Source organism: Anthonomus grandis, chromosome 18 (assembly GCF_022605725.1).
Source record: "Anthonomus grandis grandis chromosome 18, icAntGran1.3, whole genome shotgun sequence".
NCBI classification, from domain to species: Eukaryota; Metazoa; Arthropoda; class Insecta; order Coleoptera; family Curculionidae; genus Anthonomus; species Anthonomus grandis.
The window spans coordinates 2,478,743-2,494,189 of record NC_065563.1 but is presented as its reverse complement, the minus strand read 5'-3'; the positions used below and the strand labels follow the sequence as shown (position 1 = coordinate 2,494,189).

The following is a 15,447-nucleotide window of genomic DNA, read 5'->3' as shown; positions in this document are numbered from 1 at the left end:
CTCCTGATATATGTCCTGGTTTGCTTTCTCGGGAATACCGTGAAGCAATATAACATTTTGATTAGCCGCCATATCAGCTTTTAGCGTAGCAGATGTTATTTTGGAGATATTATACTTTATATCCTCGATTGATTTTTTTACAGAAGTCTCAAATTCTAGGAAACGTTCAGAGAGCTCTTCTAGGCCATTATTTGACTTACTTGTAGATGTAATCGCTCTGTTGTCAAGATCTTTTCTAAATTTATTAATATCTTCGGCGAACTTGGCAGCCATTTCTTCCACCTTGTCATTAAGCTTCTGTACCTCACTAAGGTTTTGAGGTAAATCTGCCCTTTTTTTGGATTCTTCTGATCGGTTTCCAGAACGAGTCATTTTCATTATACACCTAACTAGAGTTACACACACTTTTTATGAAATAAATTACATTAAATGAGCTTAAAATAGTTAAAAACTGTGGATCAACAATAACAATGATCCTATTCGCCACACATGCGCATCAGTATTAAAAACATTCTTATTTTTGTCACATATTAATTTGTATAAAGAATTGTGTTTTCCATAGTTGGAATTTGTATTATCCGCGTTAAAGGCTGTAATATGGGTAAAATCTAAGTGTAGTTTTTTTAATGAGGTTTCTAGCATTTTAAACATACTCTCGCTACTTTCATCATTATTCTCAATAAAATCTAGAACTACGTTTTGAATACCGCTTTTATCAAAATATTGTATACAAATTGGAAAAAACTTTCTATTTTTTTTATTTGATGCGTCGGTCTGTATAGCAAAAAAAATATCTTGTGACTTTAAATTAGAAACAATATTTTCCAAAATAAAAGGTGCTAAAACATTTTGAACTATAGCAGTAGCTTTTGTTCTTCCACAAGAGATTTTTTTTGCTATTTTAGAATCTGAAAACGTTTCTGAGTCTAGTTTTAAACCGCAGTCCAATGAATTGTATGACATGCTATGTTTCACACAATGATAAATATTGGCAACTTCTACAGCAATGACTGTTAATTCCTCATCAGTGTTTGATTTAACATAAAAATTTGTTATTGATTTGCTCGTTGAAGCAGCTTCACTCATTGAACGATGACTGGCAGTTTTTTCGTGGTTAGAAAGAGCTGTATATCCCTTATATTCTACACTAAAATGAGATCTACATATTACACAATATGCCTGAGTTGTTTTTTTATTTTCTTCTATATTAAAAGGATATTTTTTCACCCAGGAAAACTCTTTAAGCCAGGCGTCATTGAAATAGCTGGACCGCTTCACTTTCTTACTTTTTGGAGTCGAAGTTAATGATTGATCCATAATTCAATATAAAGGGCCTGTAGTAGCCCAAATTGCGATAAATCGCTCAATCTGGCCACACTGCTGATAGATATTATTAAAACAGAGACAAGACAACACTAAAATCTAAAATCACCAAAAAAATCAGCCGGACCTACACTGCCGCCGCCGGCGCCGTCTGTTACAAACATAGACGTATAACCAAGGACATATCCTTGTTTATACGTCTATGGTTATTGGTTACAAAATACCGCCGTCCGCCGTACGGTACCTACGCTACAAAAATAAAACAACTATACGGGCGAAGGGCGAGACATCTATCGACTGCTATATAAAATGTTAGCGTAAGAAACTCTTAAATAAAAGAAAATAATAGCGATAAATATAGTAATCTAAAGATAGTCGCTAAATAGCCGCTAAATTGACTTAAAAATTAAAAGCAGGATTTAGTGTAAAAGCAGTTCAAAAGGAGGACATTTGGGTAGAAAAGGAGAAAGGAGAGCTCACAGCAAGAAAGGAACAGCAAGACTGTCCTCCCGAAAGGAGGACACTTGGCAACCCTAGGTACCTGTCCTAAATAAGGCCATATACCTAATAAGGCCAGTGTCCTCTAGTGCCCAATACTGAAATATTTATTTACATCCTACAAAACATTTCAAAAGAAAACTGTAATGCGAACTCATAATAAAAGCAAAATTCCCCCGCCCATCGCTAGGTGGCGAAAAATGCGCGACCGCATTTTCCCACCTGTCACCTTATAACTTTGAGGTTAGCATGTTGATGCTTTTATTTACGTTCTACGTGTGCAAGCAACGAGTACTATTTTTTCGAGAAAACTTTAGAAGTTACGAAAGCAACAGAGTAAGTACAGAATAAATATTTTACTGAGTTTATACTTTAGACATGTGTTTATTAATTTATTATGATGTTCCTATTAAGGCCATACGGAAAATGTTTAATTGGCCTTATTAGGCATAATGGCCTTATTTGGAACATATATTTTTTCCGATATGTAATGATTCTGGGTATGTTGTATAATTTTTGTCATGGATTAACAACATTTCTAGATTTTTTTTACATTTTGTTTTTATCTTATTTCCTTTAAAATACGTTTTTTACAAATTATCGAAAAGTGGCCCTATTAGGATCAGTGTTTTCGAAAAAAAAAACATGCCAAATTGTAATGTTTTTTTTCAGGAATGCCTCGATTACGAGCTTTGTGGACTGAAGTAAGCCTTCAGCAAGCCTTACAAGCTATTCAAGATGGCATGCCCGTACTGCAAGCATCGAGAGAATACAGAATCCCTCGCCGGACTCTACGAAACCATCTTGCAACTGGAAGTAAAAAGAAAAAGTTGGGGCGTTATAGCTTGTTAAACGCTGAACAAGAACGCGAATTGTGTCAACGAATTTTTAGGTTGGCAGAAGTTGGAATGCCACTCACTCAAAGGATTCTTCGAAGAAGTGTATTTTCCTTTGCCGAAAAACATTCTCCTAACCACGGATTTTCTCAAACTACGAGGATGGCTGGAAGAAAATGGATGCATTTATTTTATCAAAGACATCCAGAGGTTGTTCAAAGAAAAGCACAAGCTTTAAATCCTGCAAGAGCACTAAAATTAAACAGACATATCGTAACAGATTATTTTCAAAAACTTCGGAAGACTTTGGTAGATTTTTCTTTAATTAATCGTCCACAATGCATTTATAACATGGACGAAAAAGGGTGCCGTTTGACGCTGCATCACCAGCAAAAAGTCCTCACAAGGAAAGGGATTAAAAGGGTGCATCTAATTGCACCAGAGCATGCTGAAAATGTGACCGTGGTTGCGTGTGGAAATGCCTTAGGCCAAGCTATTCCGCCTATGATACTTTTTAAAGGAGTTCGCCAAAAACCTGAATGGATTGATTCTATGCCTCCAGGATCCGTCATAGAAATGACAGCTAAAGGAAGCATGACCACTGCAATTTTTATCAAATGGGTAAAATATTTTTCTAAGTTTAAAGCACCTGGGCGTTGTTTGTTGGTGTTTGATGGAGCTGCCTCCCATTTAGATGCCGGTATTGTTGAAGTTGCTGATGCTGCTGAAATATCGTTGTTATGTCTTCCAAGTAATACTACCCATGAATTGCAACCTCTTGATAAATCCGTTTTTCGCTCATTCGAACAGTTTTGGGATGAGGAGGTTTTAAATTACTGGATGCGTGAACCGGATCGAAAAATTACGAAAGGAAGATTTGGATACATCCTTAGTAAAATTTGGCCAAAAGCAATGTCACCACAAAATTTAATGTTCGGATTTCGAGTAACAGGGATATACCCGTTCAATCCGGATGCTATTGAAGAGGCGGCCTTTGCACCTAGTCTATTGACAGAAAAACCTCAAGAGAGAGCAGAAGCAGAGGAGGATAATCCTCTAACAGATGACTCCGAATGGTCAGACTCCGACGTCCTGCCGCTCTCGATTTTGAGAAATCAAGGAGAAAATCAACAAGAGCAACGAGAAAATCTTAGACCAAATAAGACACCTGCTAATTATCAGCAAGTTAATAATCCACATATGGAACCAAAACCATCATGCTCACACTGGCCTGAAAATACCGACAGAGAGCCTACACCAGAACCATCTACGGATGACTTACTGAATTCTTCCAGTTTCTCGGATTTACTCCCAACTCCTGAGATCAAAACCTCAGATAAGCCTAGACGCAAAGCATTGAACTCATCTGTTCAACTTGTTACCAGGAATTTATTCAAAACAAATTTCTCAGCCACAAGTTCCAAAAAAGGCAAAACGAATTTGTCTGCCATAAACTCCAAAAAAGGCAAAACGAATTTGTCTGCAACAAATTTTAAAAAGGGTAACATGAAAATGAATAAAATATCAGATAAAAAGAAAAACGAAGCTAAAGAATCATGGTATTGCTTCCTTTGCGACAGAGATGAGGTATTGGACATGCGCAAATGCTGTTTATGCTCCGTCTATGTGCACGAAGCGTGTGTCGGTCTAACCAAAGAAGAAAAGCTGCAGTTCGTTTGTTCTCGTTGCTCGTCTTAGACCATTTTGAGTTACCATCATGTATTAAAATTATTATTATTTTTTAGAATGTTAAAGTTACTTTAAAAGTTGAAGTTTTATTTTTTGTTAGTTTATCATTTTTTGTTCGTTTTTCATCCCTTAATAAAAAATATTTTTCTAAATGAATTCTATATTATTTAAATTATTTTGAATGGTGGCCTTATTATGGACATAGTGATCCAAATAATGCCAATGGTAAGCCTTTTCCTTTTACGCAATAACCATCACTTTATAAAAAATAAACAAATAAGTGGGTAATATTTAAGTAATATTGGCAGAATACTTTTAGCTTTTGTGATTTTTGTTGGCTTTGGTAAATAATGTTAATGGGAAAAAAAGATTACGTCTTAAGGTGGCCTTATTTGGGTCAGTTACCTTATTTGGTAGCAAGTGGTTGATCATGATGTAAATGGTTCCTAAATAAAAGGTTATGAGACTATGATGAGCAACGTATTGTTTCGTCCTCATTATGGACTCATCAGTATTGCATATCCAAGAAATGATTAATTTCTCGAAAGCAATAGACAAATGTTGCTGCGGGGCCAACTAGTCAACATTTGCCAAAATATATTTTTATTTGTTGAAATAAAAATATATTTTAATTCTTTCTTTAGAGAGATATTAAAAATAACAAAAGTATGCCTTTATTAATAATATCACGATGAAATGTCTTAACTAATAATACTCAATTTGTTAATACTCTTAGTGCCAATTTTTTTCTAAGGTTTCTCATTTTAGGATTTATAGGACAAATTAATAATATTATCAGATTGGTCAACTTGAAAAAAATTCCTACATTATTATGAACGTAATTGTATAAAAAATAAAACCGGCAATTTCCAGTAATTTTTGTACTGTTTTGGGGCTTTTAGTACCTTTTATTTTAGCGTTTTTTTAGCTATTTGTGTAGGTACTCATTTATGTATTAGCCTTTGTACTATACGTGAATTCTGCCGATTATTATTGTAATTGTTTTGTAATTTGTTGACCATTATATGTATAATATTATTTTTTTTTGTTAATTGCTCAAGTATTAACATTATGAGAATATTTTTTAAATTCTGTTTAAGTATTTTTCTATATTTTTTTTTGCCCCTTAGATAATACAATATAATATAAGAATAACAACATTTAAGATTAAACAGACTGCAAAATTATAAGATAAGTATACTCATATATTAGACATAAATATCCTTAATAACATTGACCAAACGGCCAAAAATAAAATTAGTATTTAATGTACCTGATTGGATTATTGTTTTAGCGCAACATAACTTAAACATTGTTTAGCAGCTTATAGTGTGTTTGGGCTTTTTGTACTTTAGCATTTTTAGCTGTTTGAGTACTTTTGTTTGAGCATTTTATTTACTTAAGTTGCTATTAATTTCAAGTGGTACTGCAGATAAAGCTATAAGACAATCATAGTTTATCATTATAGCAAATTATGATAACTTTAATTATGATGTTAAAAGTATTGTTGGCCAGTCATGTATTTAAACGTAAATGTTATTAATATTTTAGAAACTAAAATTGAAAATCCCTATACTAATACTTCATACATTTATAAGATAATAAAAATGAGTTAAGACGTAATAAAATAGTGAAAAAAAAAGAAATATTTTCCTACAATTTTTTCTTGCCCTTCAAATAATGTAATTTGTTGTTTTCTTTAAGATTTCAGATTAAATATATTGCAAAAATATAAAATCATTAAACTTGTCTATTCATAGTAGGCATTAAAATCTTTAATGACATTGACCAACCAGACAAAAATAAAATTAGTATTTAATGTACCTGATTGGATTATTGTTTTAGCACAACATAACTTGGGCATTTCTTAGCAGCTTATAGTGCGATTGGGCTTTTGGTAGTTTAGCATTTTTAGCTGTTTTAGTACTTGTTTAAGCCTTTTATTTTCTAAAGTTGCTATTAATGTCAAGTGGTACTGTAGCTAAAGCTATAAGACAATCATAGTTTATAAGTATCAAAGCAAATTATGATAAATTCAATAAATTATGATGTTAAAAGTACTTGTTGGTCATGGCAAATTTAAATGTAAACTTCATTTCCATTTTATAGACTTAAATAGGATTGAAAATACCAATACTAATATTGAATACATTTAAAAGATTAATAAAAAATACTTAAAATGTGATAAAACAGTAAAACAGAAATATTTGCCTACAATTTTTTTGCCCTTTAAAAAATATAATTTACTATGTTTTCTTTAACATTTCAAATTAAACATATTGCAAAATTATAAGACCATTAGGCCTACCGCACACTGGCAACTTATTAATCATAAAAATAGAACACAATAATATTTATGATCTGCCGCACACAGGTGATTATTTAGTTGCGGCAACTAAAAAATTCCAACCTGTTGGATTCTTTGAGAGACTGAAGTCGAAAAACGACCAGCATTGTACAATACGAAACAAAAAGAATATTCAGATAAAAATCTAAAAAAAAATTATGGACTGAATTATGTGAAAAATTCATTGAGAATTGGAATGAACTTGGGGATAAGGAAAAGAATGAAAAAGGTAAGTTTTACCAAATTATTTTATGTTTATCAAGTCACAGATTCAACATACCTACAGAATTATTCAAACATATACAGGGTGTTTTTAAATTTGGGGTTTACATTTTAACACCGGAGTAATGTTAGCAACGGAATACCAGCAACGGCGGTTGCCGGGTGGTCACGAGTCGCGCGCGATGTCGAAGCGGCGCTTATGAAAATTGATAATTTATTCAATACATGCAAAACTTTAGATGCATTATAACTTCCATTAGATGCATTTTCTCAACGCAAAAAATTCCTCTTTACTAAATTTGTTATGTTCCGGCACAATTAAAAAAATTATGAAAAATTTTATCGGAAAAAAATTATTTTAAACTCGATATAAGTCGTTTAAAAAGCAAAAAAACACCGTTGTTATGGTCGCAATTTGAGGATTTTTTTAGGGATGACAACTCAATTTTAAAAAACTATAATTTTTTTACTATGATAAAAAAATAGACCAAATTTGGTATTTTCGACATTTGAAGGGTAAAAAAACACCGTTGCTAGCGGTAAAAACTTAGGATTTTTTTAAGACTGATAATAGAGTATCTATAGATACTTACTATATATGTCGTTTGAAAAAGCCGACGTATTTTAAAAAACTAGAATTTTTTTAGTCTGATAAAAGAATAGACCAAATTCGGTATTTTCGACATTTGAAGGGTAAAAAAACACCGTTGCTAGGGGTAAAAACTTAGGATTTTTTTAAGACTGATAATAGAGTATCTATAGATACTTACTATATATGTCGTTTGAAAAAGCCGACGTATTTTAAAAAACTAGAATTTTTTTAGTTTGATAAAAGAATAGACCAAATTCGGTATTTTCGACATTTGAAGGGTAAAAAAATACCGTTGCTAGGGGTAAAAAATTAAGATTTTTTAAAGACTGATAATAGAGTATCTATAGATACTTACTATATATGTCGTTTGAAAAAGCCGACGTATTTTAAAAAACTAGATTTTTTTTAGTTTGATAAAAGAATAGACCAAATTCGGTATTTTCGACGTTTGAAGGGTAAAAAAACACCGTTGCTAGGGGTAAAAAATTATGATTTTTTTAAGAATGATAATAGAGTATCTATAGATACTTACTGTATATGTCGTTTGAAAAAGCCGATGTATTTTAAAAAACTAGAATTTTTTTAGTCTGATAAAAGAATAGACCAAATTCGGTATTTTCGACATTTGAAGGGTAAAAAAACACCGTTGCTAGGGGTAAAAAATTATGATTTTTTTAAGAATGATAACAGAGTATCTATAGATACTTACTGTATATGTCGTTTGAAAAAGCCGACGTATTTTAAAAAACTAGAATTTTTTTAGTTTGATAAAAGAATAGACCAAATTCGGTATTTTCGACATTTGAAGGGTAAAAAAACACCGTTGCTAGGGGTAAAAAATTAAGATTTTTTTAAGAATGATAATAGAGTATCTATAGATACTTACTATATATGTCGTTTAAAAAGGTGACGTATTTTAAAAAACTAGAATTTTTTTAGTTTGATAAAAGAATAGACCAAATTCGGTATTTTCGACATTTGAAGGGTAAAAAAATACCGTTGCTAGGGGTAAAAAATTAAGATTTTTGTAAGAATGATAATAGAGTATCTATAGATATTTACTATATATGTCGTTTGAAAAAGCCGACGTATTTTAAAAAACTAGAATTTTTTTAGTCTGATAAAAGAATAGACCAAATTCGGTATTTTCGACATTTGAAGGGTAAAAAAACACCGTTGCTAGCGGTAAAAACTTAGGATTTTTTTAAGACTGATAATAGAGTATCAATAGATACTTACTATATATGTCGTTTGAAAAAGCCGACGTATTTTAAAAAACTAGAATTTTTTTAGTCTGATAAAAGAATAGACCAAATTCGGTATTTTCGACATTTGAAGGGTAAAAAAACACCGTTGCTAGCGGTAAAAACTTAGGATTTTTTTAAGACTGATAATAGAGTATCTATAGATACTTACTATATATGTCGTTTGAAAAAGCCGACGTATTTTAAAAAACTAGAATTTTTTTAGTCTGATAAAAGAATAGACCAAATTCGGTATTTTCGACATTTGAAGGGTAAAAAAATACCGTTGCTAGGGGTAAAAAATTAAGCTTTTTGTAAGAATGATAATAGAGTATCTATAGATATTTACTATATATGTCGTTTGAAAAAGCCGACGTATTTTAAAAAACTTGATTTTTTTTAGTTTGATAAAAGAATAGACCAAATTCGGTATTTTCGACATTTGAAGGGTAAAAAAACACCGTTGCTAGCGGTAAAAACTTAGGATTTTTTTAAGACTGATAATAGAGTATCTATAGATACTTACTATATATGTCGTTTGAAAAAGCCGACGTATTTTAAAAAACTAGAATTTTTTTAGTCTGATAAAAGAATAGACCAAATTCGGTATTTTCGACATTTGAAGGGTAAAAAAACACCGTTGCTAGCGGTAAAAACTTAGGATTTTTTTAAGACTGATAATAGAGTATCTATAGATACTTACTATATATGTCGTTTGAAAAAGCCGACGTATTTTAAAAAACTAGAATTTTTTTAGTCTGATAAAAGAATAGACCAAATTCGGTATTTTCGACATTTGAAGGGTAAAAAAATACCGTTGCTAGGGGTAAAAAATTAAGATTTTTGTAAGAATGATAATAGAGTATCTATAGATATTTACTATATATGTCGTTTGAAAAAGCCGACGTATTTTAAAAAACTTGATTTTTTTTAGTTTGATAAAAGAATAGACCAAATTCGGTATTTTCGACATTTGAAGGGTAAAAAAACACCGTTGCTAGCGGTAAAAACTTAGGATTTTTTTAAGACTGATAATAGAGTATCTATAGATACTTACTATATATGTCGTTTGAAAAAGCCGACGTATTTTAAAAAACTAGAATTTTTTTAGTTTGATAAAAGAATAGATCAAATTCGGTATTTTCGACATTTGAAGGGTAAAAAAACACCGTTGCTAGGGGTAAAAACTTAGGATTTTTTTAAGACTGATAATAAAGTATCTATAGATACTTACTATATATGTCGTTTGAAAAAGCCGACGTATTTTAAAAAACTAGAATTTTTTTAGTTTGATAAAAGAATAGACCAAATTCGGTATTTTCGACATTTGAAGGGTAAAAAAACACCGTTGCTAGAGGTAAAAAATTAAGATATATTTAAGAATGATAATAGAGTATCTATAGATACCCGGTCTATGCAACTCATTCCTTGTTCTCGTGCCGCATAGTTACGTCGCGAGTGGCAAAATTTTTGTTATTTCATTAGATAAATTTAATATGTCGGTTAATCGCAATAAAAGACGTTATAGTTTTTCGGCAGATAGTGATAGCTATAATTATGTACAGTGGAAAATTTCTAAACTTAAAAAATGTTTAAAATTGAAATATCGTCGGGCTCGACAAAGGAGTGTGTCTCGAAATCATCGCCATTCCACGCCTTCAGTTTCAAATTTTAGCCCCGCTAGAGGTTTGGGTGAGCGGGGTAAGGGTGAGTACAGTGACGACAGTTCTGATAATGTACCGTTATCAGAGTTGGCCAAAAGGGTCGACCCTGACCTTGATGGCGGTTTAGCAGGTAAATAAAAGGATACTTTATTGTTGTTTTATATTTTTGTGGAAAGAATTGATAGGACAATTTTTTCTTACTGCTTCTCTTTGTGGTATTCCTGAATTATTATGGTAACTGGCTCAAAGAATTAAGTAGTTGTACAATATTATGGCGTATTTACATTCCTAATTTTCCTGGAAGCTGTGTACAAAACTTCTTGTGAATTGTAAAATATTATGGCATATTTTACAGTTCCTAAGTTCAAACAATAACAGTTGTTCACACAGGATTTGGTTATAAAGTATAATATTATGGTATATTTTAATTTTCTGGTTCTTGGAGTACAAGGCTTGTGAAATATTATGGCATATTTTACATTTCCTAAGTTCAAACAATATCAGTTGTTCATACAGGATTTGGTTATAAAGTATAATATTATGGTATATTTTACTTTTTCTGGTTCTTGGAATATAAGGCTTGTGAAATATTATAGCATATTGTACATTTCCGGCAATTATTTGTGGCAAAATATTCTGATACAAAATGTTTCCTTTTAGAAATTATTTCTACGAATGATGAAAATCTTCCTCCAGCCCCGTCTCTAGATAAGGAAGTTTTGGCATTGTTGGGAGATGAGGAGCCTTAAAGCAGTACAACAGCCAATTCAGGAGTTGTTTGGTTCCAAGATCCACTGCGATTTGGCAAGTAGATGGACAACATTATTGGAGAAGGGCTGAAGCGAAGAAAACCATAAAAAATTAATAGGGAAATATCCACCCGTGGAAAATTGTCCACTTTTAAAGAGTCCATGCCTTAATTCTGAAGTGGCGTCGGCTATTAATGAGCAGATTCTGCGTCGCGACACCAATCTTGCAAGTTTGCAGGATCAAATGGGTTCTACTCTTTCAGCCCTAGGTCAACTCACTTCTGAACTACTTTCAGAAAGGGGAGGGGAAGTAAGCCGCAAATGGATAGAGCAAGTTAGTGATACCAGGAAATTGCTTGCGGATTTCCATCATAAATATTCAGTCATTCGACGTGATCTACTCCTCTTGAATTTACGAAAAGACCTAAAGGATACCTTGACCAATGTCTCCGTAGATGGCTGGTTGTTTGGCAGCAATCTGGGAAAACGTATCAAGGCTAGCAAGGAGGTGAAAAGAACTGCCTTGGAACTATAGCCCTTCAGTTCTAATTTTACGAGAAAACCATTATCAGGCGCATCTTTAAACTTGTACCGTCCACCTCGCGTACCAACACGCAGGGACACCACTCGGGGTGGACGTCGTCAGGGTGCAGCCATAGCCCCATCCCAACAGAGACAAAGATTGTTTCAGCGCGGCTCGAATGCACAAGCGCAGGAACGTCAGTGGAGATCGAATGTTCGAACCAAAGACAGTCGCCGAAGATATTAGATAAGGTGGGTCGCTTAAAATATTTTTTACCCGAATGGCAGGGTATTACCCAGGATAAAAAAATTTTATCTTGAATTACTGGACTTAAATTACCCTTTATTAGAGCTCCAGTTCAAAAATTTAAACCTTCAGAACCGATTTGGTCGCTTTCTGAGAAAAAATGTCTTGAAATTTCCATTAATGACCTTTTAAAATTAGGAACTATTAATGAGGTTAATCACACTGTGGGCGAATTTATTTCCAGTACCTTTTTAGTACCTAAGCCTGATGGATCTAGCCGTCTTATTTTAAATTTAAAATCTTTGAATGTTTTTATTAGAACAAAACATTTTAAATTAGAAGATAGGCGGACAGTATGCAATATTGTGCAACAAAATGGATACATGTGTACCCTTGATTTAGAGAATGCATATTTTCTATTACCTATTGATAAAAAATTTTAAAAATATTTAAGGTTTAAGTTTTCAGGAAAACTTTTTGAATATAATTGTATGCCCTTTGGCCTTAACTGCACACCATACATATTTACCAAGCTTATGAAACCAATAATTTCTATTTTTAGAGCTAGAGGTTTCCTTTCAGTTATATATTTAGATGGTTTTTTGGTTTTGGGGAATCATTTGAAAAATGTTCCAAAAATGTTAAAACTACAATTTCAGTTCTTGAGCAGTTTGGATTCATTATAAATTACGAAAAAAGTGTGTTAGTGCCCTCACAGCTATGTCGTTATCTGGGTTTTTAACTATAATTCTGTAGATATGACCATTTCTCTTCCTTAAGATAAGAAACCAGTTCTTTTAAATTTAATTAAACAAAATTTGGGCAACTAGCAAGAAATGCACTATTCGCTTTTTTGCACAATTTGTTGGCAAGATAGTTTCTGTATGCCCAGGTATTTGTTATGGTTGGGCACATACAAAATTGTTTGAAAGAGAGAAGTTTTTGTCCGATGGCGATCTGGTGGAAATTATGATAAATATATGAATATTACTACCATCCTTCATAATGACCTTAGATGGTGGTTGTGTAATATCCCACATGGCTCAAATTCTATAAGAAGAGATTCATTTTAATTGGAAATTTTTTCAGACGCCTCCTTAACTGGTTGGGGTGCCTGTTGTAGGGATATGAAAAGTAATTGTTTCTGGTCTTTAGAGGAAGAGAAGGAGCATATAAATTATCTGGAATTAAAGGCAGTCTTTTTCGCATCAAAGTGTTTTGTCAATGACCTTCGTGGTCATAATATTTTATTGCGGATTGATAATACAACCGCCATTGCCTATATTAATAGAATGGGGGGTATCCAGTACCCTAAGTTAAACAAGCTTTTTTTTGATATCTGGCATTGGTGTGAAGAAAGAAAAATTTACATATTTGCTTCATATATTAACTCAAAAGATAATATAATTGCAGATGAACAGTCTCGGAAGGTAAATTTAATAACTGAATGGGAATTAAATAACAAATATTATGTAGAGATTCTTTGCTTTTTTGATGCTCCAAATATAGACCTTTTTACATGCAGGCTCAACAAAAAATGTTCTAAATTTGTATCCTGGCATCGTGACCCTGAGACTTTCTGGGTGGATGCCTTTACTTTAAGTTGGGAACGCCTAAAATTCTATGCTTTCCCTCCTTTTTTCTTATTCTTCGGGTGTTACAGAAAATTATTCAAGATAAGGCAGAGGGTATCGTAATTGCCCCATATTGGCCTACACAACCATGGTATCCTATTTTCACTTCTCTTCAAAGACATCCTCCAGGTTTTTCTTCAACCTAATATAAATTGACTTTTACCCGTTAATAGGTCAACACCACATCCCATATGGGCACAACTTACCCTGGTTACCGGATTTTTATCCGGCAAGCATTAGAGTCACGAGGAGTCCCAGATTCTGCTTTAGAGGTATGCATAGTATCATTAACAGAATCTACCTTAAAGCACTACAATACGGGCTTAAAGTTATGGTGGCATTTCTGTGGTACAAGAAAAGTAGATTTTTTTTTCTGCATCGGTACCAATAGTTATAGAATTCCTTCAACTTGAATTTGAGAAGGGTGTATCTTATGGAACCCTTAATTCTCACAGATCAGCCTTAGCTTTAGTTTTAGGTCCGAAATTTGCACAGGATTTTCGGGTTAAAAGGTTTTTTAAAGGTATTTTTCAGTTAAGGCCAAATAAACCAAGGTACACAAATACTTGGGACCCAGCTATGGTTTTGAGTTATTTAAAAACATTAAAAATTAAAAACATTTCCTTGGAACTTCTTACATCAAAATTGGCTATGTTACTAGCACTCAGCTCAGGACAGAGGGTGCAGACCTTATCTTTAATTGATTTAAAAAATATACAGTTTTCTGATCACTGAGTAAAAATTCAGATTGATGGAAGATTAAAAACTTCCGGCCCGAATAGGCTTCAACCCGTCATTTGTTTACCTTTTTATACGACTGATCCCGATATTTGTGTATCAAAAAATTTATTACTAATTAAGTATATAAGATATGTAAGTACTTATGAATAATTTTTTGTTCGTTAATTTAGAATTTATTTTTTGTTTTTTGTGTGTTTCCTCATTGACAAATAAATGCATTTAAAAACAGCGACTTACAATTCAGTACTGAAAATTATGAAGTTAAGTTTTCTTCTTTAAACATCTACAAAGTGTTCTTATTTACGAGACGAGGACGAAATATAATTACTAGATCAAACGAACTTACCTGAAGTGAAGTTCGATCTTAATTATATGAGTCCTCGTCGAAGTAAATAAGACCCACCCTTCCCTTTGTAATTAAAATTAACCCCCTTCTTTTCTTAACTACTATAATTTTCAGCGAGATCTTTAAAGAATGAGTTGCATAGACCGAGCGGGCGGGTGTCGGGGTGCCCATGTATTGGGGCGAATTTTTTGCGTTGCTTTTAAATTCGTGGTATTCGGTAGAGTCAGGGAGACTACATAGTGTTCTTATTTACTTCGACGAGGACTCATATAATTAAGATCGAACTTCACTTCAGGTAAGTTCGTTTGATCTAGTAATTATATTCATTTTTAACGAGAATTAAATCTCCTTTCTTATATTCAATGGGATTTATATTTTTATCATAAGATATTTTTGTTTTTTCTTTTGAAAGTAAAATATTATTTCTTGCGTCATCATGAGCTTTCTGTAACCTGTATTTCAATTCAATTGGATAACTATCAAAATTGTAAATAGGTTCCACGATATTTTTTAAATTACTTGGTATCTGAAATTTTTTTTCCAAAAACAAGCTCAAAAGGAGTATATTTAGTTTCAGTATGAACTGCCGTATTATACGCAAAACACCAGTATGGAATCCATGAACTCCAAGCTGCGACATGGTTTTCTGACTGAATTCTTAAATATGCTCCTAAAGCCTTGTGTGAATTTTCCAATGACCCTATGCTTTCGTGATGGTATGCGGTGGAATGAACTTGTTCTATTTTTAAAGTCTTGCAAACTTCACTCATTGTAGAAGAAATAAATTCAGATC

The 15,447-nt window shown here is 32.6% G+C and overlaps 1 protein-coding gene across 1 annotated transcript; it reads left to right on the top strand.

Moving 5' to 3' along the window:
• Positions 1-2,484: 2,484 nt before the first annotated feature.
• On the top strand, positions 2,485-4,355 carry LOC126747055 (tigger transposable element-derived protein 1-like). The gene is made up of 3 exons (XM_050455547.1): positions 2,485-2,651; positions 2,686-4,122; positions 4,186-4,355. Exons 2-3 carry the CDS (start codon positions 2,730-2,732, stop codon positions 4,353-4,355), a joined length of 1,563 nt encoding a protein of 520 aa, XP_050311504.1. The 5' UTR covers positions 2,485-2,651; positions 2,686-2,729.
• Positions 4,356-15,447: the final 11,092 nt, after the last annotated feature.